This window comes from Tiliqua scincoides, chromosome 3 (assembly GCF_035046505.1).
Source record: "Tiliqua scincoides isolate rTilSci1 chromosome 3, rTilSci1.hap2, whole genome shotgun sequence".
NCBI lineage: Eukaryota > Metazoa > Chordata > Lepidosauria > Squamata > Scincidae > Tiliqua > Tiliqua scincoides.
In genome coordinates, this window is record NC_089823.1 from 70,036,753 (window position 1) to 70,062,350 (window position 25,598).

Consider the following 25,598-nt stretch of genomic DNA (forward strand, 5'->3'; position numbering starts at 1 on the left):
CGCATTTTTTATTTTTAGGTTTTTAGAAAGACCTACAGATCACAGTATTGTGAATGAATCTGCACATAGCTTAAAGGTGGAGAATAACCTCATGTTTTGAGAACAGTGAAACCTATGTGGATGACTTTTGAGGGATTTCATTCTTGCTGGTGTGTGTGTGCCTGTGTGTGTGAAATTCAGTTCCTAATTATCAACTGTACCTTTTGAATGCTACCTCATTGATTTGACCTTAGTGGTGTGCTGTATTGTATTGTTGGCTGCTTTTCGCTTGAAAAGTGTGAAAGACCAGATATGACAACTCAAGTGTGTTGGAGATGAGTGAAATGAAAAGGAGAAAACCTATTCAACTTGCTACATCAGCCAAACAAACATTTTAAAACTTCTCAGTTCTCTATACTGACTCAAAGCCCACCATTGTGTACCTCAGCGACATCTGTTTCTTAGGTAATGCTCATTAGTGTGTAGGTTTAAGGCTCCTGGGTGAATCCCTTCCTGTTGTTATAAGTGGAGAGGCAGCAAATCCTTTGCCCACCAGTTCAGGCAAAGGTTTTAAAACAATGTTTGTGTTCTGAAGTTGGCAAGTTGGGAAGGAAATTCCACAGTAATGGAGAACTTGGGGTCTTACTGTGATTCCTCATTGTAAGGATTTAGCATACAAATGATTAATTAAGAGGATGGTGTTCTCTTTGTACTTTAAAAATTGCAATGAACATAGAGGAGGAAACTGACATCTGTATGGGACAAATCATTTGAAGAAGTGAGTTTTTCAGCAAACATTTCATGACGTAGACTTTATAACTCAAAATGGAAACTGGCTATTTCCATTGAAACACTGAGGGTGCATTCCTAACCAACTTTCCAGCACTGGCCTAGCTGCAATGCAGTTCCAAGGGAAGGTAACAAATATCCCCTTACCTTAAGGAGACCCCCTTAACTGCCTTCCCACCGCAGGATGCAGTGCATGCTACATTGGCACAGCTATGTCAGTGCTGGAAAGTTGGCTAGGATTACCCCTGAGTTTTCAGTAAGAGATACTTATTTCTTTAAATCAGACATTTGCTTTGGTAAAGAATTTTTACTTTTTTTAGTGCGTTAATCAAAATACGTCCTTGAAATGTTTTGGTGTTTTACTTATGTGTTTGCAACAGAGCTGAATTTCACTTTTTTTCCATACCCTTAACATATAGGATGTTTGAAAAGTTTAATAATCCTGTGGACATAGGGTTAAATCCAGCATCAGGATTGAAATCTCCAAGGGTTAAAGTTTTATTTCAGGAGAAATTGGAGGAAAGAACTGATTTTGTAAATGGAACCAGCCTATTAACTACTCAGAAACTAGCAGAAATTGAATCTAAATCTATAACCAAAGAGGTAGGTTAAATTGTTAAATTTCCTAGAGAATGGCATAGCTTGCTTTTAGCTGCTCAGAACAGTGATGGATTTAGAACATGCAGCTTACCAGTTCTGTGAGTTGTGTTATTCTTTCTCATTTACTTGCAACCTGATCATGTTTATTGAAGAGTATGTTCTACTGATTTCAATGGGATTCCCAGATAAGGTGCAGTCAAAAACCTTGGAGTGCTATTATGTCAACTTTCAGGCTCGTTTATTTTTCTAAGAATTTCTTCTGATGAACTTCTTTAGATTTGTACATCAATTGTGGTGTTGGCTCTCGGCTGCAGAGCTGCAAAGTGGCACCTTGGCGGAAGTGGCACTTTTGAAAGGGCAGCCCACATAATAATTGGGCTCTGTAGCATGATAGTTGGACTCATATCTTGAAAATATGATCAGCATTTGCTTATTTTTCTTCTTCTATCACTTGCAACTAATGAGTTCCTATCTGAGAACAAAGAGGTTATTTTTGGCCATCATCTGCTTAATGATGTCATATCCGGCCCTCAGGAGGCATTATGCTCTTCAGCCCACTGTATGAAATGAATTTGGTCTAAGTCATAAATGTTGATGAATGACAGATCTTGCTTTCCCTTCCTCCATGTTGCAATTTGTAAACTTTAAAAAAGTATTTACTGGATAAATCATAGATTCTTAAAATTTTATGTACTCCCAGGAGAACTGCTCTCTTACTGCCCCCAAAGTATATATTTTTGTTTTTAGTGTTGTTTGTTTGTTTAATGTTGTTTCCCATGCCCTAAGGCCCTTATATCTTCAATCTAGTCACTCCCCTCTTTGTATGCTGTCTTGGTCCCCATCAGCTTTGTGATGCCTGGTGATGATGTCACCACCAGTCACATTGGAGTTGAATGGACAGCGGGAATGGTTCTACATGTGCCACCTGAATCTACAGGTGAATCTACACCTGAATCTTCAGTCCTCTGAAGCTTCTGTTCTTGTTTATTTTGCTTCTATAGGTTGTGCTTGCGTACAATTTTCATACATCTGAACAAAGGTCTTATGTAATTTTGTGCAATACAGTGGTTCCTCGCATAATGAATGCTCCGCGCAGCGAAAAACTCGCATAACGAAAGAGTTTTTCGATTGAGTTTGGTAACTCGCATAACGAAAATTTTTGGCCGTGCTTCGCATAACGAAAACTTTTTAGGTCCGTGCTTCGCATAACGAAAACTTTTTAGGTCCGTGCTTCGCATAACGAATTTTTTAAAAATTAAAAATTTCGTGTATGCTTCAAATTTTAGAAATCCTCTATACAGTATGTATGCCTTTAAAGAGCACGTAATAAACACTTTGTAAAACAAATTTGACTTCGTTTTGACCTTTTTTGCCCATAGGAACGCATTAATTAGATTTCAATGCATTCCTATGGGAAAATGTGATTCGCGCAACGAAAATTTCGCATAATGAAAGGATTCGCAGAACGGATTAATTTCATTATGCAAGGCACCACTGTATTATATTTTTTATTCTGTTGGGCATTTTCATAGGTCTGTGATGGACTTAACCCTGTACCATCTACTCCACAAGAGACCGAAGATTGTGGTTTAATTTTGACGCCAAAGCAGCTTCGTCAAATATTCATTGGTAAGGTTCTCTGATGCTGGTAAGATTTCTCCTACCTAAAAACATTTCATTTTGTAGGTATCCAAAGCACTTGTTTGTTTAAAAATAAAAACTACAGGATGATACTTTCTATTGAAACAAACTACAATGAAATCAGTAACTATGTGCTTTGGGTTGACAGTTTTCATTTTGTGTAAAATTTATTATAAAACAGAGGTTTATAAATATGCTACATATGTAATCCTTCACACTGCACAAAGCTCTTCGTTAAGTAGAAAAGGGTAATACTTTTGAGGGACCAATGTACAAAGTGTACAAAATTCTCATACTTAAAATTTTAAAGTTACTTACAGCCCAATCCTAATCTGCCCTGGAGCAGGCAGGCCAGCATTCCCCTTACCCTGGGTAAAGCCTCAGCAGCCCCAATTGAACTACTAGGATCTGTGTCACTACAAGAGGTGGCACAGATCCAAGCAACCTGGAACCTGGCCCCATGCCTGCCCAACTCCTGCTTGCCCATCAACCCAACTGCCCTCCCGCGCCCCCCGACTTGGCCTTTGTGGGCTTACCTTTTCCTCCAGTTCCATGGGGCTTGGGCTGGCATCCAGAAGCCAGCGCACAGATGTGTGCTGGCCTTCTTCCTCAATCAGTGGTGCAAATGTGCTTTGCAGCATTTTTGCAACACTGTTGGGCAGGTGTAAGAGACTTGTGCCCGTCCATCATTGGGTCTGGATTGCGCCCTTATTCACTGATGAATATACTACTAAACTTTATATGTATGGTTAACTGTTCTTTCTAATTTCGGATTTATTTTTGACATGAAAATGCTCACAAATGTCTAGCTAGATATTCTAATTACAGAATTACATGTTTACAACTTATGAAAAAAACAAACTGCCAGGGAGACTTATTGGGTGGCTTATTTCAGTTCTTTATGTTATTTAATACTTGGAAACTTCTTTCTTTCTACATTAATTTAAAGGTAAGTAGTTATTAATTTGTCCTATATTTCAGTGGTTAAAAAATAAACTGCTTTAAGTTATGTGTAGAGACTTCTGGGCCAGTTTCAAAGACTGTATTCTGGACAAAATCAAGATGTAAACCCATCAACGTCTCTTGCATCCTTACAGAAATGTTGTGTGTCTTCCAGCATCCCACATGTGCACAGAAGTGCAATCCAACTTGCTTTTGCACTGTTCTGCAGTGTTTAGAGACAAATGTGTTTTGTGAGCATACCACAGAATGAAGATGCAAGACATAAATTTTGGAATTAAAGAGGGCCACTACTTATATTTACATAAAGGTCTGCAATAGACAAAAATGTGTTTTATTTATTATCCCATCCCCACTCAATGTGGCTTGGTCTGCTTCTTTGATTGAGTTGGTGTCGATTATTCTCCTATTCTCCTCCTGGTTTTTCCCAACCCTATGAAGGTTGTCAAAGAACTAGTGAACTGATAAAGCTTGCTAGTACCATGCTTAACTCTTTCCAGTTTACACATCCGAACATGACAGACCTCTCCAAGCTGATGAGCCATACAGGGTGAGGCACAAGGACTTTCTAAATCCAATTTGAGCTTAGTAGCCCTGAAAGGCTGGTCTAGGAATGTCACTCTCACTCACACGTGATGCCTGTTAGTACTCACCTAAACAACTCATTTAAATCTTTTCTCCTTGACTCACATTAGCCCTGCCATTTGTAACTTTTGAAGTTCATTTACGTCAGTGGACTATAGGGTTGGGTTGGGAAGCCACCAGTGTTGCTGCTGCATGCTGTAGGCCAGGGGTGCCCAAACCCCGGCCCTGGGGCCACACGCGGCCCTCGAGGCCTCTCAATGCGGCCCTCAGGGAGGCCCCAGTCTCCAATGAGACTCTGGCTCTCCAGAGATTTGTTGGAGCCCGCACTGGCTTGACGCAACTGCTCTCAGCACGAGGGCGACTGTTTGACCTCTTGCATGAGCTGTGGGATGAGGGCTTCCTCCACTGCTTGCTGTTTCACGTCTGTGATGCAGCAAAGAAAGGGCAGCCTTGCTTTGTGCAAGACCTTTTACAGGCCTTGAGCTATTGCAAGACCTTCATTCATTCATATAAGTTCATCTTTAATATATTCATTTATGTAAACTTATGCAAATTTATTCAAATTTTAAATGTAAATTAATTCTTTTTCCCCCCGGCCCCCCAACGCAGTGTCAGAGAGATGATGTGGCCCTCCTGCCAAAAACTTTGGACACCCCTGCTGTAGGCAAAACTCCTCTTGTTTCTTTGGCTAATTTGGTTCAGAATAGGAGGGGAAATTACTAAACAGCCATTTAAGGGCACAACCTGCTAATCTCATGCTGCAGCAATGGAAGGACAAATGGAGAAGGCTGAGAACAGTAACTGTGTCAGGAGGTGGGATTTCAAACCTAAAAGGTTAGTCTGCACCATCTGCACAACAACCAGAGTTATTATTAACAGTATTTATATACCGCTTTTCAACGAAAAGTTCACAAAGCTTATCAGCAAGACAGTGCCCCATCGTCTCACCTTCCTCCCTTTTCTTAAAGCATCTGAGAGATGGGAGGAGGGGCAAGGAATGGAAATCTAATATGATGGTAGCTTATTGTGGTTTGATTTTTAAAAATCCAAATTACATTAATATTGTGATGCCATGTTGAATTCTTTCTTTATAACTCAGAGATATGATGCCCGTTCTTTCCAGGACCATCCACTATTAACTTTGGAGATGTTTGTGTGTGTTCGACGTCTACCAGGAAACTGCATATCATAAATAATCTTCCTGTTCATGTCTGGATACAAGCAGAAATTGAAAGTGATGAACTACAACAAACTAGCCCTTTGTGTCATGTCATGCCACCTTGTACAAAGACTTATATAACAATTGTGTTTGAGTCTGACGCATTAGGGCACTTTCAAAAGTAAGATTTCTGATTTGATAGTTGTGAATTTAATTGCTGGAGGGAATGGGTTGTCATACCTTGTGTTGCAAAGCAGAAAAAAGGGAAAATGAAAATCAAGCTTTGTCTGTAGATGATGTATGTGTATCATAGCAGGCATTCTCTTAGAAGTGGCATTCCCTCCCATGGGCAAGTAGAGGGAGTGCCGCTTTTAAGATGGCACTTGCTTTCTGCAGTTTTGATAAGTCTGTGTATTGAAAAATTTTAAGATCTGCTGCCTGATTAATTAGAGTGCCTTTTTAGTAATCAATAATTTCTAACTAGTTCCTTGATTAATATCGCAACCCTGGATTTTTTTAAATTTAATTTTTAACTTCCCAGACAAAGCCTCTTAAGATGCAGCAAATATTAGGTCACAGTTATAGGATGTGTAGTATTTTACAGGATTTTTTCTTAACCTATTTCTGCTCAGCTCAGAGTACATATTTGATCCCTGTTGCGTATCTGCAACATTGGGCAGATATGTAAAAATATTTTACATGATTGCCTAGATTAATAACATTGAAATAAAACATGTTATGAGGAAAATTTTGTTCTGTATTACAGGTCTTTCACATACACAATAAACCAACTTCACACAGGACATGTACTTGTGGTAGCAGACGTAGTGCCTGTTGCCCTGGAACTATCTACAAGAGAGGTGACTTTAAATCCTTCCTTTAGTTTTCTAGCAGAAACTGGATTTAGAACAACAGTCACACTATACAATCGCAAAAACTACCCTGCTGAATTCACTTGGAAGCCCATAATCACAGATGAAGGAATGGCATTTTCCATATGTCCCGGCAAGGGTAAAGTATATTATCACAGTATTCCAGGCAATGAACAAAAATTGAAGTTTGTGGTAGAATAATGTTTTAAACAAACCTAATATTGAAGTACTGAAGGGGAAAAAAATCACATCAGTTGCAGCTGCAAACAAAAGTACACCACGTATACACACTTGGAGTACAACATGTTAGCTTTGGAATGTTGCCTAATTAACTGGGCTCTGCATTTAATCAAACAGAAAAGTGTAATTGATTAATCAGGTCTGTTAAACATTTTTTTGGTATTATTTATTGTCTGCATTAATTTAGGTATTGTAGAAGCCTGTAAAGACCTGGAGTGTGAAGTGGTCTGGCATTCAGGTTTCTCCTCTCCAACATCAGGAGAATTTGACTTATGTGTGCATCAAGGGAAAACACTTAGGCTAAAATGCTTTGCAAAGGTAATAGTGTAATTTTTTTTTTACTATGTACAGTATCTAATGGTTTTTTTTTTCAGTTTACCTTGGGAAAATCTGTCTCTATGTTACTAACTCTAGTTTAAATGGAAACTTTCACTTAGCAAGCAAAGTAAACGAGGTCTGTAATTAAACTGAACAAACAACTGAATGTTAAAGTATGACTCTCTGTGGAACAGATGTACTAAGGCAGTATTCCCACTGTCAGAAAGGGTGTGAATTTCCCTGCCTTTAGTAACTTGGGCCAGGGCTGGAATCAGGGGTCAAAATTTTCACGCAGTTGCCGTGGCCCTAGTGCCCCAGGGCCCCCCATAATTGGTCCCAGTTCACTACTGTGAAGCAGTGGTCTTCACCCTCTCTCTGAAAGGTAGTGGCAAGGATTGTGACTCCAAGGGAGAATGGAGCTGCATTGCCTTTTAATAGCTAGAATGATCTGGGGAAACACTTCCATGGCTTGCAGTGATAATGGCACAAGCAGTTTTCAGTATGATTGGGTATTTACGAATTCAGAAATGGTTCCAGGTTGCTTGCAGGAAGCCTCTATTTCATCTCATTGCTCCTCCACAGTCCAGTGGTCCTTTACCTAACTTACTATTCCTTCTGGCCCTCTCGAAGCCTTGCTTGCCACTGTTCTGCTTCTCATAACCTACCGTCTGTTAAACTTCTCCTAGTCTGCATTCTTTCCTCAAATCTGCCCCAACCTCTTCCATTACTTTCTTTTTCTTAGCCTCCAAAGCCTTATGTTCTCTACTGTGTTGTTTTGACCTTTCCAAGCATATGTCAGTAGCCTTTTCCCCCCTCTCAGATTATGGGGCATGCAACTGCAGAGATAAAATATTATGGTCAGGTATAGTATTGTATAGAGTTGGGAAAAAGCAGTATGTATGTTACATTAATTTAAACGAGAAAAATAGGTATCTGTGGAATCATTTTGTACATATGTCCCTATTTGCTGATAAATTTTAGAATATTCTGTTTGAATTTTAGAATGAATTTAGTTGTCTTGTATATTAACATGCAAATATATTTCAGTTTTATGGCATTATTACATGAGTGTTTAATTTCTCAAGGAGAGATATTTTAACTTCTTTTGCATTTTAGTTCTGTAGTTTATTTTATTCATGTTCACATCCTTGCCTGGCTTCTATGAAATCAAAAGTGTGCTGTAAAATGTTCATTTATAATAATACATTATTTGTTTTCTTTCTCAATATTAGCTTGGGTCCACCAATGTTCAGTTTAAGGAACAAAGGATCACCTTTAACCATGCTCCACTACATTTAACCATGCTCAAGATAGCCATTCTTCAAAACCTGGGACATAATCATGCATACTTCCAGGTAAGGCACACTCTAAATGGATAACAGAGTTCTCTGTACAGATAACAGATAACTGTTGTACTCCCTCTGCTTCCAAAAAAATTAGCACTACTGCTGAAATAAGCAAAGAGTAACCTCCCAGGCCACCCTCCAACATAGCATTAGAAAAGAGGAATTTGGCGGGTACCTTCTGTGTCATCTGATTATGGAGACCTGAGAAGAAAGACCTAGCAAAATACTGAACTTTACTGTGCAAGTAGAACTATTTGGCTCCCTCATCAATATCTAGCCAATACCGCTGGAGGAAGAGAGCTGTGACCCTGGATAATGGAGAGGCAAGAGCTCTCAGGGATGGTCAGACTTTCTTAGGGAAGGTAGTATCCCCAGTAGTATTCTCTGGGACCGTCTCAGAGATTCCCAGTGAACATGGGTAGATGGGTGCATAATCAAGTCCTTTAATGGGCAGATAGCAACCTACAGCCAATTGGTCCTACAGTTAGGTATTGCAGACAAATCTGGGCACAAATCTGTGATTGTCAGTCTGGAGCAATCCCCTCAGCAGATAAATTAAATATTAGTGCTCGGGTGTGGTTTAGGAAGTGTGTGGGGGGGTCTCATTCTGGTGATCTTACTCTTGAAAAAAGTACTCCTGTTACAGACAGATAAAAAGTGCTATAGAAATCTAAAGTAATAGTTGCAATATGTCCATGGAATAAGTTGAATTATGCCTTCATTTTATTAAGAAGGCAGGAAACGGGTAGACTTATTTGTTTTCCTCTTAGAACTTACATTTTATTATAACGCTTATTTGTGTTGGCAGGTTATTGATGCAAACCCCCTTCCAGGAATGATTATCACTCCTAATGAGGGTGTAGTACCTGTGGGAGGCCGCACTGAACTCAAAATCTGCTTCACACCGAATGCATTAATGAAATTTGATAGCAGAGTGGAGGTACAGAATTTGAATATCTGTCTGAGAGGAGATCTTGGGAGGAAAGGTTAGAACAGCTTCATAAAGAGAGCCAAAGTTAGCATTCATGGTACCTGCTGAAGGCCAGAAGTGACATCATTAAGCAGCAAGTAACATCATTAAGCATGATGGCCAGAAATAAGCACTTTGTTCTCACATTGGAACTCATTAGCTGTAAATGATAGAAGAGAAAATGTGCAAATCTTGATCATATTTTCAAGATATAAGAGAGTCAAATTATCACACTGAGAGAGCCCAGTTATAAACGGGGGTCAGATAAATTGCTTCCAGGGGCCTGCAGGCCTTATATTTGACAACCCTGAATTAGAAGTTCATAACCTTGGGTTATGTTTGAAACCTCTGGATTAGAAGTTCAGCCTTGGGAATATTGAAATTGATATGGTAATGAAGCATCCAAACAGAAATGTTAGCCAGGCAGTTGGAGATCTGGGTTTGAATGTACAGGTGGGGCCTCCATATCCGCGGATCCTGTATCCCCTGGACCTGCGTTGAGCTAGACTCGGACCCCACCTGGACCCTTTGAAGGAAACTGGAACGTCCACCTCTGCTTCTGCAGACTTCAGAATGGCCTGTAGTGGTGAAAAAAATGCCACTTCCAGTTTCCTGAGGGAAACAGCTAGTGACGTTTTTATGCCTTTTAAGGCATTCTGAGTCCTGGGGAAACCCTCTGGGGGCTAGATAAATTTGGAGGGCATAAGGGGCCAAAAATCACGGATTTCTGCAGAGGGTCTGAGAATGGATCCCCCATGGGTACTGAGGCCCCACCTGCATATGATTATTTCTCCTACCCACTATGCTTTTGCTCTCAAGAAGTCTCTTCTTCCACTACACCAGTGGTTCCCAACGTTTTTCCACTGGCTTACTACTTGGCATAAATTGTACCCCTCATATTGACAAAATGTTTGTAATTAGTATAGTTGCTGTTATTTCAGATTTATATGTTGTCAACTACTGATCCATATCTGATAATACATGAATTGATTATCAGAAACTAGCAGTTGCTGGCAGTGGCGTAGCTAAGAGAGTGCAGGGGGTAGCAGTCGCACCGGGCAACAAGCTTTAGGGGGGCAACAAGCTGAGCTTCACACTAGTGGCCAAAATTGTGAAAAAATTTGGTATGTATGAATAATACAATCATGTTATATATCACTGGAAAGGTAATTTACTGTGGAATGCAATGAAACAAACCCTATTGGAATATCTGTATTCTATCAAAAGTTATGGCCAATTAACCAGAAAATGAAAACGCAACTGCCTTATAGAACAAAAGGTGGATTTTCTTAACTCAAAACTGACCCATGAGACTGATTGTTCTGTGAGTCAATGAGATGTTGTTATGATACAGCATGGAACCAATAAAGTGTTAATATGAGTCAGCTCTCATTTCCATGTATCATAATACAGTTACTCCTGCTAACTGAAAAAGAGGCACTTTTTCAAGTGGTGCTCCTCTTATATTTAGCAGGGTGAAGCATCCCTCTTCACCCCAGCACAATGTCTCTAACCAATAAGGGGCACACTTTTTATTTATTTACTTAATTAAATTTGATTTTGTCGTGGTGGGGCTACAAAATCTTCTTTGATCCCAGGTAGCAGATAGATGCCTTAGCTATGCCACTGGCTTGGGGAAAGTAGCAGATCAAGTGGGTGATGAACTCCTGGGGGGAGGAGGCAATTTCCGCTGTTAAAAAGCCTGGGTGTGATGTCACTTCTGGTTGTGACATCATTTCTGGGGCATCATTTTGAGTTCTGCACCGGGCTACACATTCATTAGCTACGCCACTGGTTGCTGTGGCTTTTGCAGCCATCTAGCCACTTTCCTTCCTGCCTTGCCAGCTTCACAAGGGATTCTAATATACTCGTAGATCTGCCTTTATTCAATTCTTTTTCATGGACCCCCTAAAGGTCCTGGTAGGTACCCCTGGGAGTACACATACCCCAGGTTGGGAACCATTGTTATTATTAACAGTATTTATATACTGCTTTTCAATGAAAAGTTCACAAAGCAGTTTACAGAGAAAATCAAACAAACAACTAATGGCTCCCTGTCCCAGAAGGGCTCACAATCTAAAAAGAACAGCAGACAGCCACTAGAAAAGACACTGCTGGGAGGGAGGGCCAGTTACTCTCCCCCTGCTAAAAAAGAGGACACCCACTTGAAAAAGTGCCTCTTACACAATTAGCAGGGGCTAAACCCTGCTAATTGTTCTACACCTAAAGAGATTAACATATTTTTGTTTCAACAGTAGGTAGTTTTGAGTTACATGTAAAAAAACTGTAGCACAGCAACTATCAGTTTAATTACAGAAAACTTTTTATTTACTAATGTTTTGTATCATTACAATACTGCAGGGAATTCTACATTACAAAGATACTACATCAGGGTGATATAGTAACAAAGTAATAAGTTTTTTATTTTTTTCATTGATTAGGTAGCAGTACGACATGCAAAATCTTTGGAACTTAGGATTGGTGGATCTGTAGATGTTCCTGACATAGACATTAGTGTGGTAAATATGTGACATTCTTCATTATGCTTTTTTTAGATAGGTAAAACTTACAGTACATTACTGAACTGGTTAGTAATTGTATGAGTTGTGGAATCCAAGTGATCTATACTTAAAAAACCTAACAGAACCTGAGCACTTTTTAAAGACCCATTAATTTCAACTGGAGAAGTTTTAAGCATGGGCTTAAATATGTAATTTTGGCTGGATTGTGCCCATAGGAAGGCATTCAGAGGCTGGGAACAAATAGTAGTACGGCTGTGTTTGTAGTGCTAAGATATTTTACTGTTTTTGAAAAAGAATCTCTCCTGAGAAACGGAGCATTTAATAACTTGTTGTATTTTATATTAACATTGTGAGTTCAATGTCCATTACAGAAATTAAGACTGCAGTCCTATACAAAACTTAACTAGGAGTAATTTCCTATGATCTCAGTGGAAATTCATTTTAGACTTGCACGAGGTTGTGCTGTAAACCATAAAAGACATAGGGCACAATCCTAACCCACTTTTTAGCACAGGCATAAAGGCAATGCAACTCCGAGGTAAGGGAACAAACATTCCCTTACTTTGAGGAGTACTCTGTGAGTGCCACCCAATTGCAGAATGCAGCACACTTTGACTTCTCCACCTGACCTGTTAATAGTTTCAATAGTAGAGTTTAATAGTAGAAATTGGTGGGCTGTGGTGAAAGGAAGAAAGAATAGAATAGAAAGGAGGCTTTTAATAACTTTCCAGAGACTTGCTTATAGAAAAATGGGGGGGGGGGGAATGGATTTAGTATCTTTCCCCCGCAGTGTTTGGAGAAAAAGAAGAGAGGAAATGATTTAGCTGGAAACAGGCAGTGGAGCGAAAGTAACTGTGCTATATTTCCATAGAAGAAGAGGAGGGGGAACTAAAATGACTAAAAATGAAAATAAGGAACAGGGAGAGAAATACTGTGATACAAAAGTTGAGAATGGTCTGATTTTTTTACTTTCTGATAATGTATATCCTACCTTTCTTCTGTCATTGTATTTGTGGTGCATTAAAAGGGTTTCCACATGGTCTTCCATCCAGACACTTTCCAGACCCTTCCTTGCTTAGTTTTAGGAAAATTACCTTCAATCATGCCCTGGAATAGCTTGCTTATATGCCAGATTCAGATGGCTGTTTATCAGACTTCCCTTTAGGACATAAAGCTTGCCAAATTCAGAGCAGAGTGAAGCTCCTTACAGCCTGTAATTTTATGTTTAATTGTGGGGGTCTTAAGGTGACAATGATTTGATACACTCAGGGGAGTGCTCCCAGAACATCTGTCAAGTTCTGGGTAATTCCAGCTGAGGATTCATTCCCTAGAGCAGTACCATAGGCTTAGGAGCTCAGATGGTTAAAGCATGCACCTTGATGCTGAGAGTACCACCATTTTCAATTGCTTGAAACATGAGGAAATGAATAGAATAATTGAGTACTGTCATATGTCCACTACTAAGAATTTGGTACACCACCCCAAGTAACTGCTTTACTTTGACTGTCAGCAGAGTTAATTTGTAACCTCTAGATACATGGCTGTCAGCAAATTTAATTCCTCTAGGTAATTAAATTTCTTCTTTTTTAAAGCTCAACTTCAACTTCTCTGGTGTTTATGTTGGTTCTTTTCAAAAAATTCCATTTTTTATTGAGAACAAAGGGAAGGCACATGCTAAGGTGACATTGGATTTATCCAACCACAATGACTTCCAACTGCATTTTACTCTTCAGCCAGGTATTTATTTATTCATCATGGTGTGTGAACTTACCGTTTGGAAACATGATGAAACAATTGCACAGTCAATTCACCATGCTCGGGGATTCATGTTTTTACTCACCAAGGTTAGTGTGCTGCCACTCACTAATGACCGTGGGAAGCCTCAGACTTCCTTTCAATTTTCAAGTTGCAGAGAAGACAGGGATTGTCCCCACTGATGGCATGCTTTGCTGTCTTCTCTCCAGCTCTAAGATTAGAAGGGATCTGGGAGGTTGGTGTTTGCATTGCTGCTTGGCTGTTGTAAGAAGAAACAGATCAGCTCTGGAGCAGGAAGCAGAGGCAGGAACTTCTTTATCTGCTGCATTTGCAAGACATTCTGAGTACCTGATTAGCACTTTGTCAAAGCCAGCCTCTTGCCTCCTTCCTTTAACTTGGGGCAGGAGTGGACATAAGGGATTGTGCTTACTTGTCACTTGGAGTGTCTCACAAATGCAAAGTTGAGCTGAAAAGCACCTTGCACCAAACTGGAGTGGAGATATGAAGGCTATTCTTTGGTCACTGTGTTTTTAAGAAACAGTTTCCAAACACAGTGATCAAACAGATAAGTCCCTGCCATCCCTTTCCAACATCAAGCAAAGAATTACCCTCTCCCCCTCCCCCCGCCCCATGAAGCTTGGTGCTGGGGAAGGGAGCAAGAGATTATCTGTGACTTTTCCCTGCATTTTTAAGGTGTAGTGTGACATCAGGGCAGAGCCACACCACCAATTAGGCAGGATAAGGTGAAGCAGCTGTTTTAAATGGCAAACTTATGAGGATTCCCTGAGCTCCCTGAATACCCACTTCCTGCCCAGCCCCTCCACTTAGCTGTTGTCCCATCCTCTTCTCTCTCATTGTCCTTAGAGGAGGGGGACAGCTAACCTCCTCCTCTAGTGCTGCTGCTGAAGCTCATGGCAGCAAAGTTAGAGAAAGAGGTAGTGGCTGCTGAAATCTTAGTCCCAATCAGTCTCCTCCCAGAAGATCAATTAGGAGAAGATTACTGTCTTGGCTATCTCTTTTGCTGCCACTTCTTCTAAATTGACTGAGCAGTGAAGCTCCTAGAGCAGAAAAAGTTTCACTCTGAAAATCCAACCTGCTTAGACAGTTCAGAAGAAGTGGCATGAGGAGGAGGCTGTGGTGATAGTGGAGATAAAGAATGCACATACTGATGCACGTGTGAAAGAGACAAAAGGACAAGACTTGTATCAGGGACAAGACTTGGTGCCTTGATAGAGGGGTATAGTGAGAGGGGTTTGGTGACCACAAATATTTGCTTGGTCAACATGACCAACCAAAATTTACTGACCTCAGATCACATAGTACAATGAACCATCATATCAGAAATGAGCAAATTGCAGTAGTATGCAACTATTCTCTTTTTAATCCAGTAAATTAGTCAGAAACCCAGTAAATTAGTCAGAAACCATGACCAATGTTGACGTGAAAAACTTAAAATACAACACACTGCTGCTATAGAAGCCACGTGCTATTCTTCATTCTTTTTGTTACTTTTAGCAAACTATGAAGTATTTTCAAGTACAGTTTATGTCAAGATGATCACTCAATATTGTTTATTTCTGTCTTTGCCTGTATGCATCATTGCTGTTTCTACACCACAGGGAATACGCTTGTTCTGCTCTTGATATCTGAGATAGTTTTGTGATAGCTGGGAAGATTGTAAACACATAAAAATGCTTTAGTAATTGTAGCTGTTCACAAAATTGTTTTGAATAAAGCCATCTGTATTCTATGAGAGAATTTAGGGCTCAGTCCTAAATGTTTGAGAGGTACACTCAAATAGGGCTTTAACATCTTGGTAAGTATACTTAGGTCAGCAGCATCCAAGTCCTCAAGTGTAGCAATAAAAATTTTTTTCTTCTCTGAATCTCTTACCAAATCACGACTGAGAATGTTACACATAAAACCAACAATTACGTACCTAATTGTGGATCCCTTCTGAATTCTCTACCCCTGCCGTCCTTCCTCTTAGCCCAGATCTGTGGAATCATGGCCTTATGCATCCAATCTGTATCAGTGATTAACATATACAATTCTATGTTTTGTGATAGATGCGTGCTGTACACCACATAACCCTTGTTTGTATTCTGTGAACATTGAGCCAAATTCAGCTTTGGAAGGTTCACTGAGTTTCTCACCAAAGGAAGTAAGTATATGGCATAATGATTGGCACACCACTTTTGACCAAAAGAGAAAGAGAATTTACTCTTATAGAAACCAGTTGAAGCCATCAAATAGCACAAGTGTCACTGCTGGGGTGGCATAGGCTGCCCATGGGCTGGACCTGGAGGTGCAGACAATTGGGGGAGTGAGCAACCCTGGGAGCCACAGGAAGTCCACCCTGCACAATATGGGGAAGGGGTTACAGCACCCACTTTTCTCCTCCCTGGCCTTCACTTGCAACTGGCGCTCAGAGACAAACCAGTCTCACTCCCCTCGAGCCACCTCATCTGCCTTCTAGGGCTGCTTATGTGGGGAGTCTCCTCTTCCTGGCTCAGCCCCCTCTGGCCCTCTGGGCTGCTCTTTCTGCTCTTGCCCCCTCCTGTGCGATGACATCTAACGCTGTGGCATCCCTTGGATCCCTCCTGGCTGCCCACCCATTTTCCCAGGCCTTACAATTTGCGTTCATAAGGGCCACAGTGGCACAATTAATGGTATACTGCTGCCAAGTGCTTTGGAGCCACCAGCACAAACAACTGGCAGCTCTGTGGACCCGCTACCGTTGAACCCAGCCTGTGGCAGAGCAGTTAAGATGGCGGCGTAGGTGGTTTGGAGGAGGTTCATGACTAAGTAAACAAAGGATACAAATTTGTACATTTAAAATTTGAGTATAAGAAAAAAACTAATCATCTTAAGCAACAGGTAAAACATTAGTTGATTGAATTTTTATTGAGTGAGGATATTCTTTGAATAGAGCTGCAATTACAGTGGAATATAACATTTAAAAGGAGATACATTATATATATATTTTTTTCATTCAGATCCCTGGAGATAGGATGTTTATTTAGAAGAGCATTCTGTTAGAACAGTATTTCTTGGATATCACTTTTCAATTTAAAATAATCATAAATATTCAGCAATCTTTTAAAATGCATTCTTTTCCCCTGCAGACAAGCTATCAGTTGAAATGAGGAACAGGAAAGTACTGTCTGAAATTGTTTATTTAGATTTCACTGAATTGTAGGCATAATAAGAGTCAGTTGTGTTTCCTATACTTTTATAAGCATCAAAGATAGTGATGGATGGTGTGTGTGTATGCGCACATGTGTGTACACATGTATACAGGAACATATGTGTGTTTTATGGAGCTTTGGTGTATTCTTTTTGGTAGAATGTGGGTTGCCCAAGAGACTCATGAGGCCACTTGGTTATGCAATAGGTCACAGTGAATTCAGTGTGGGTTCTTGCAAGCCAGAGGCACAGTGTTCAGAAACTCATAATTCCACTGAAACTCAAAAGAGGAATAATTCCGTTTCATAGTTCTACATTTTAAGCACATGTAGTTAGTACCAAAAAGGGGGTTCCGTTTTGCAAAATCTTTCATCCACTGTAGAAAGCCCCCCGCCCTTTCACCATTTTAGCTATCTTAGGTATTTGGAGGAAGGGATCTGAGAAGCTGACTCTAGGCATGTTGGTGAGATTGGAGGTAAATCTAAAAAGAAATAAAAATGAAATAAGCACAAGGAAGAATGTTTACCTTTTTGTGAAAAAGGGTTTAAAGAAGGCAGTCTGCTTTATAATGCAGAGCGTCATCCTTGGCAAAGTTCTTCATTGGGGGAGGGATTGGGCTGAGTGATGTATGAAAAGGTCCCCCTTTTTTTTTGCCAGCAGTAGCTTGATTTTTAGCTGAGCTTTGCCTCTTCTAAAACAACAACATTTTTGTGTCTGTAGAACAGCAATTATTATACCCAAAATGGGATCCTACAAATATTTTGCACATCATTACATGTTCTTTTCTTGACAATTTAAAAAATCCACTTATAACACTTGGCAGTAAAATAGTGTGTAGAAAGTTAAACTAGTGAATGTTATATGATTTTAAATGACGTCTATTCCCTTGGCATCTTGAAGTAATAATTTATTGCTGGCTGCTGTCTTGAGAACCTTGTTTTGTCTTAATGCTCTGTTTTCCCTTATCCCTAGTTGTCTCCTTTTCTTTTTCAAATTCCGTTACTTTCTTCTTTTGGTATGTTTGGGTAATCAAGCTTGGTCACCAAATCGACTCTTCTGCTATGAGAGTATTATCGCTTTGGGGGACAGTTGGCTCATTACAAGGCAAAGCAAGCCCGGTCATGCTTATAGTTAGCAACCCTCTGGTGGTCACAAACTTGACATCACTGGGAAATCATGCAATAGCTGGTTGCTGGAAGCAATGCTGACTAATATACAAAATGCATTTGCTTATTATGGCAGAACTGATAGGTACAACAGGGAAACTGTGTGGCTCCCTTGTAGGCTTGCGTAATAAATGAAGAGAGACCAAACAATTGCAGCCCCTTCATAATGAATAAATGTTTAGACCTATTGACCCGCAGTATATAGGATGCTTCTAGTTTTTGTTTTTTAATTCAAGTCATCTTCTCAGTTTGCCTGTAACACATTAGGCACAGAGACAATTTGTTGAATATCTATTCTCAGCTACAATTCTGCAGTCCTTAAAAGTATCGTTTTTAACCTGCCCTATGCTCCAGTTTGTTGCTCACTGCATTTCACTACCTAGAGTCAACCCTAGCCTTCAGTTAACAGAAACAGCTCTTTACCTTCTTGAAAGTAAATTTATATGCCTTTCTCCTGCTTGCAAAAATAAATCTTCCTGCTGAAATGATTTTGATTGTAATTTCAGCCATAATTGTGATGGAATCCAGACCTGAGCTCCTGGAGATGTAATCTGGACGCATCCTGGAGCCTTTCTGAGACCCTTAGAGGCCATGCACAGAGGGAAGTGCCAGAAATGCACTTCTGGCAGCTCCAGAGGCCTTCCTGAGGCCCACAGAGGCCTTTGTAGGCATCCGAACACCTTCAGATAGTGACCAGAGAACGTCTTCGGTTGCATCTGGGGATCCTATGGACCAGACCTGCAGATTTGTTTATCTATGGGTTTTGGTATCTGCGGGGGTCCGAGGTCCAGGGTCCGGTAACCAAGGACATAATTCTTGTGACATCTCTTATTTCTGTTTCTTTGCTGCTCTGAAGAAATTGCAAGCAGTCAGTATGCCAACTATCTGTGATAAGAAGAGTTGTATGTGCAGTGCAATCCTAACTCCCAGGTTAGGCCGGCACAAGTCACTTGTAATGACCGGGGGGGGGGGGGTGTTGCAAACATGCCGTAAAGCATGTTGGGGAGGTCAGTGCAAGGAGTTGCGCTGGCCTCCCCATGTCGGATCTGGACCCAGCGGGGTAAGTTTGCGTTGGCCAAGCTTGGCTGACACAGGAGTATGAGGGGGTGTGGGAAGGAGGTGATTCGAGGTGGGGGAGGACGGGCAGCAGGTGGTCCCTCAGGTGGGTGGGCAGGTAGCAGGAGATGGGGCCGGATCCCTAACTGCTGGATCCTGACCCCCTTCCCGAGTGGCACAGTCTACTTGGATTTACGCCACCTCCTAAGGTGGCTCAGATCCAAGTAGACCCATTGGAACCAGTGCTGCATGACACGGGGTAAGGGGAGAGTTTTCCCCTTGCCTCAGATTGTGCCAGTTCTGGCCCCAAAACGTGAACTGGATGCAGTGCAGGCCTGACGGCTCCAGTGCAAGTTAGGACTGTGTCCTTATTTATTCATTCTCATTTTTATCCCACTTTTCATCAAAAGGTCCAAAGATGGCTAATGTAATAAAACATTAAAAAGAATTTCCATAAACGATAATTAACAAAAGTAAAGCAATAAAAGAGACAGATGAAAAACAATTCCAACCTTGGACCAACACGAAAGAGCAGTCTGAACATCTGATGTTGTAAGCAGGTTTCCTGCTGTTGTGTCATGAAAGTCCAGTTGCTTGCCTTTAGAACAGGTGTGTCCAAACTTTTTGGCAGGAGGGCCACATCATCTCTCTTACACGGTGTCGGGGACCGGGGAAAAAAAAGAATTAAATTACATTTAAAATTTGAAAAAATTTACATGAATGAATATATTAAAGATGAACTTATATGAATGAATGAAGGTCTTGCAATAGCTCAAGGCCTATAAAAGGCCTTGCACAAAGCAAGGCCATCCTTTCCTTTGCTGCTGCTTCTGCATCACAGATGTGATACAGCAAGCATTGGAAGTCTAACAGCTCACGCAAGAGGTCAAACAGTTGGCCGTCTCGCTGAGAGCAGTTGGATCACGTCAGCGCGGACTCTAGCAAGTCTCTGGAGGACCAGAGGCTCATTGGAGATTGGGGGCTCCCTAAGGCCCGGATTCGGAGTCCTCAAGGGCCACAAGTGGCTCCAGGGCTGGGGTTTGGGCACCCCTGCTTTAGAATAGGGCATTCTAACACGTGGCCCACGGGTTGCATACAGCTATGCCGCTCACTCCAGCAGACATAAAGGTGCTTCTCTTTACATCTGTTAGAGCAGGGTACGGCTTGCCGAGAGAGGTCTCACAAGGCCTGCTGGCTAACCAGTCTTGGAGAGCTCTCTTACCCAGCATTCCCTGCCCTTGAGCAGAAGACGAGCAGTGGCTCTGCTTGACATCTGCTTGAGGGCAGGGCGTGCTTGGCACAGCAGGTCTCCCGAAGTTGGCCAACCTTGGAGAGCCCCCTTGACCAGCATTCCCTGCCCTTTAGCAAATTATGAGCAGTGCCACTGGGTTGGCCACTGGGGCTCCAGCAAGGAGTTGTGCAAGGGTCATGTGGCCCCCTGGAGGTCCAAACTTGGACCACGCTACTTTAGAGAATCATTTTCCCTAGTAAATAGCCCAGTGGAGTATTCTGTATTGCCAATCACAATATGCGAGGCACTAGAATGAGAAGAGAAAACATTTCTCTCTATGGGAATACCTGGTCACATTAAGTAAGAGAGCAGATAATTTGAGTCCAAAGTGGCATTTCCTGATATCTAAGAAAGTATGTAAAATTCAAAGGAAACTTGATAAAAATATTACATCAGTCTCTAAGTGATGAGTTGGGAATTGCACGATTCCGTGAACAATATAAAATGTCTTATTATAAAAGTTTAGAGACTTGAACTAGCTTTCATGAAACATGCATGTTTGGGGGGGGGGTGGTATGTGCATCCTGCCCAAATGCAAAATCTTTGTTGGCTTCTGGCATAAAAGTGAATTTGTTCTAAATATTCACATCCTTTGTTCCCATTAGACAGAAGGTGACAACTTTCTGTTTTCCCTCTAGGTGGCAGCATATGACTTCAGTCTCCCAATAAACGTTAATGTCAATCAGACTCCAAACACCACCATGACATATCCTACTGGTTCAACGAAGCATATTATTGTTCCACGACCTCAACTATTAACTATACCTACTCTAGTATGTAAAGTTCAGGCAATTGGTATGTAAACCTTTGAAGCAAACATAGATGTATGTATAGAACATGTCATATAATCTAATTTCAGGGCCTTTTTCTTAATAAGTGGGAAAATCAGCTGACAGGATGATATAAGAGGATTTATTTCTCACTTGCTATAGCAGTTTTTGTAATCAGTTCTTTTTGTATCTTTTTGTTTTAAGAGCCAATGCCAATATTATTTTCAAAGTCTTACTGTATTTTTTAATAACGTATACATTTAAATCTGCTCTGCTGCCCTGGGGCTGTGCATAAAAATGCTGCCCTCCCTACCAGAAGTAATTGTGGTGACATGATGATGTCACCGCAATTACTTCTGGTATTATTGTGCTGCTCTATATGTCTCCCCTTTTTTCCTCCTTTTTTTTTTAAAGGGGAAGAAGTGGGCAACCCTCAGAGTGGTGTGGAAGCATGCTGATAGTAGCTGTGCTACCTGCTCTTTTCTCTTTGAAAAAAATGCAAAAAAAAACCATGGGCAGCTGGGTGGGGTGAATGTTGCCACTGCCCCCAGAGGTGTGCCACCCGAGGGCACTTGTCCCCCTTGGTACACCAGTGCACACAGGAGTTTGCAGTGGCTACTTTCTGAGATGAGAAAGAAGACCTACATTTTGCAATAGCAGAATGAACACTATTTGGGCATTGCATTTTGCAATGTTTTGGTGACAGAAATAGTAATTGTGAGCTTGCTTTATAAGTTGTACTGCTCCTGTAAATTGTGTGAGCCCTTGTTTATGAGGGTTCGCCATCTAGCTGCACTGACTCCAGTTTTAAATATTTAATTAGTACTGAAGTGAGAATTGTTTTGCTGTAACACTGAGTTACGTGAGCAACATTGTAATGCTTTAAATAGAGAAAAAGGGCAGGAGGTCTGGTCTAGAGGGTAGAGCATCCACAAGGTCCACAAGATAACATCCACAAGGTCGCCAGTTCGAGGCCACCGGCACCGTGCGACCTTGGAGCAGCTGACAAGCTGAAGCCGAGCAATTCCATCTGCTCTGAGCGTGGGAGGATGGAGGCCAGAATGTGAAGCCAGATCGGAATGAAACACCTGAATGTAGTCGTTCTTGAAAGAAAGAACCTTCTTTGAAATTGTAAAAATCCCTATTTAATAAGGGATTTAATAAAGCCTGCCTATGTAAACCGCCTTGAATAAAGTCTTGAATAAAGACCAAGAAAGGCGGTATATAAATACCTGTTGTTGTTGTTATTATTATTATTATTATTATTATTATTATTAAAAAACTTTTTTTTATCGGTTGCACTATATGAGAAGTGTAGGATTAGTGAAAGCTTTCATGGATTGCACTCCACTTCATCAGATGCTTTTATCAGTAGAGGTGTTTGAAAACAGTGCTATATATTTTTCTCAGAAGTAAACCCATTGTGTTCAGTAAGACTAGGCTGTAATCCTCTCTTACTTGAAACAAACATCTCTATCAGTTGCAATATTCCTCTTTTTTTTTTTTACAGCTGACAAGAGTAGAGCTGATCATGAAAAATATATTTTGGTTATGTAGAAAACCTTTTTCATTCTATTTTTTTATTGCTTGGGTTTGTGAGATCGTTCCATTCAGCCATCACACATACCCATCGTTTTCTGTATCAGAAGTGTTGCAAATTTTGCCAACCCATGTATTTCCCCAGCAACATCCTGTCATAATCTAGCATCACTAAGGAACAGAATTCAGGGTAGGACCAGCAGATAAAGGAGTGCTTTATTAAAATCAAAGTGAAGTAGGTTTGTTGTATTTCCTTTATCAAGAAACTAGCTACATTTTTTTTAAAGGATATCTGTTTAGTTTAACCTAATTTTCTTTTAGTGATGAAATGTTGTCTGCATCCAATTTGTTATTTTCTTCCTTGTTATTTCTATTTAAAATTTGTACAGTGTATCTTTCAGGTCACTGAACCATGTTGTACATGGGCTATATGGTCACTAATGTACTCTCCAGTTGCATCTGTTAATCTTTATCTTTCTCTGCTGTCAGGGTTGATTGGTTCAACCCTGCTTCATTCAAACATATCACCATGCGGTTGCACACCCTTTTTGAATTAACTGTGTTCTCTTAGCTTATATACAATATCGCAACCCATTGGCAAGAAGAAGTATAAAAGTCAAAAGGCAGTGTAAAAGTCAATGGGTAGCATCCAGAGCATAGTGCTTGTAGAAGCTACAATGTTGAAAGTCACCTTCTCTGACCCATCTTCCCTGCTAAAGTCCCAAACCTTCCAAAAAGCTGCTGCTAAGCCTTGGGGTATACTTGCAGTACCATGCTATATGATGTTGAATATCCAGAATTCATACAATAGTTATTGACTGGTCCATTGTAAAATCAACCTCCTGTACCATTTTAAATGTTTAGGGCAAAAAACTAAAAACAAATTTGAAATTCTGTTGAATTTAAGTGAGGATCAGTTACACTGCCAAAAGCAATAGTAAGATAAACTCTAGCCATAGAATTGAACACCTTCTCCTCTATTAGAATAACACTGTGTGTGTTGCAAGCAAGAGGGGGCAGAGAAGCATGAGAATGTATAGAGGTTGAACAGCTCATTCATACTTGGGTCTGATAAGTATCTTTTCAGATATTTTCATGGTTTTCTTATTCCACTAGATGAGCCTTGGAGGTTTCTTGGTTTAAAAGTCTTGATCTGACCCTTTTAATATTTTCTTCCTGTCAGACAATAACAATAAGCACTGAATGCATTTTGACAAGAGTGTGTTGTGTGGATAAGGATATGGATTGTATACTATAATTCTACCCCCCTGCATTGGCGAGGAAATATGCTAGATGTCCAAGAACTATTTCAAATATAATAAAGTTTGTATCTGGAAAAATAATTGTTCTTTTATTCAGATCATTGTATACTCCCTGCTTCTGAAAGTTTCCCAGAAGTTTTTCTTCTTTTTTAAACTTTAATTAGCCACAGGAAGTTGCTCTATGGGACAGAATAAGCCCTTAATGTGACTAAAGAAATAACATTCCATCTTTGTTCTCTGTACTTTAGAGTACTACACTGGGGTGCCATAATGAGAGCTAAGATTTTAAAAATGACTCACACAAGTGATGTGTAATTCCTGGGCGTTGGAGAGGAAGCATGTAATAGAAAAGCATGTGTCTCTATGGGCGCATCCAGAATAGCAGTTTTATGTGGATTTGGATACAAAACATTGCAGAAGAGATTTGCACAGAGCGTATTGCATTCTGTGATGTGCCACTTTGAGCTTCATTTCTAGTTGTGTGTGTGTTTCTAAAAACTTTTACTTGATAAAAGAGATACCAGATTTCCCTGATTGATTCAAACAGAAGTTTACTTGGTCACTGTTATTTGTTCTCAAGCTTTTTTTCCAGGGCTTTTATACCATGTACATGCATCTTGCTTTTATATTCTAATTTAGCTTTTATTAAGTATTTCAGAACCTGATTGTGGGAAGAGAAAACATGTACTGTATGTACACATATATTTTACCAGAACAGTGAGGAACAAATGTAAAATGAAATGCATCAAGAGAGCTGGTCTGGACATGATCTAATTTGGCTAGATTTCTCAAACATTGTGAAACTGATAGTTTCTGCCTTCTATAACTGTTGGCAAGTTTTCACTAGAAAGTCTGGAAGTCTGACTACTATGACAGTTGCTGCTGCTCCTGCTACTAGTGCTACGATTATGACTATGTTTTCCAGATAATTTGCAGCATCTTCATGCATGAATATCCTCCATTTATTCATAACTGCTGAAAGTAGTTGCCTGGATTCCTATCAACTATCTCATGTTGTTCTGACAGTTAATAGTGTTAAATGAATTTTAAGTGCAGCTGTTCTAGGTGTTATCTAAAAAGAGGATATATAATTCTAACTTAATATTAATTCTTGCTGCATGTAGTATGCTGGCTATGTCCATATAATGTCATTAAATATAAGGTCATACTGTTGTTGCAATAATATACGTATTTTGGAATTAGGTGCAAGATACTGGATTTTTAAGACTGCAATTCTATGCAATCTTACCTGAGACTAACCACCCAATTCTATGTGTGTGTACTACTATTGTTCAGTGGGCCTTACGTCCAGAAAATTGACCATAGGATTGCAGCCTAAACCTCACAGTGAGGCCTACTTCTAAGTAAGCATGTATAGAATTGCACTGTTAGTCATTCTGTGTCGGAGGTGGTAGGAGATGATTTTCTTCAGCTATCCTTTTTGTACCAATTAACTAGTGTTAATAATGATTACAAGACATATACAACCCTATCCTATGTGTAGAAGTGTTTGTTTCCACTGAGTAAAATAGGATTATAGCCTAACAGCCCAATCCTATGCTTCCCTAGCACCCACGGTTACAGCAGCA

General features: G+C 40.3%; 1 protein-coding gene across 1 annotated transcript in view; it reads left to right on the forward strand.

Annotated features, from left to right (window-relative positions):
• The window catches only part of CFAP47 (cilia and flagella associated protein 47), a 318,053-nt gene that overhangs the window by 19,451 nt on the left and 273,004 nt on the right, over positions 1-25,598 (forward strand). Inside the window, exons 12-22 of the mRNA XM_066621307.1 lie at positions 1,188-1,371; positions 2,901-2,997; positions 5,678-5,894; positions 6,480-6,724; positions 7,013-7,143; positions 8,376-8,498; positions 9,298-9,429; positions 11,901-11,978; positions 13,574-13,718; positions 15,806-15,900; positions 21,077-21,233. Coding sequence (XP_066477404.1) covers positions 1,188-1,371; positions 2,901-2,997; positions 5,678-5,894; positions 6,480-6,724; positions 7,013-7,143; positions 8,376-8,498; positions 9,298-9,429; positions 11,901-11,978; positions 13,574-13,718; positions 15,806-15,900; positions 21,077-21,233 — 1,604 coding nt within the window. The remainder of the gene's footprint in view (positions 1-1,187; positions 1,372-2,900; positions 2,998-5,677; positions 5,895-6,479; positions 6,725-7,012; positions 7,144-8,375; positions 8,499-9,297; positions 9,430-11,900; positions 11,979-13,573; positions 13,719-15,805; positions 15,901-21,076; positions 21,234-25,598) is intronic.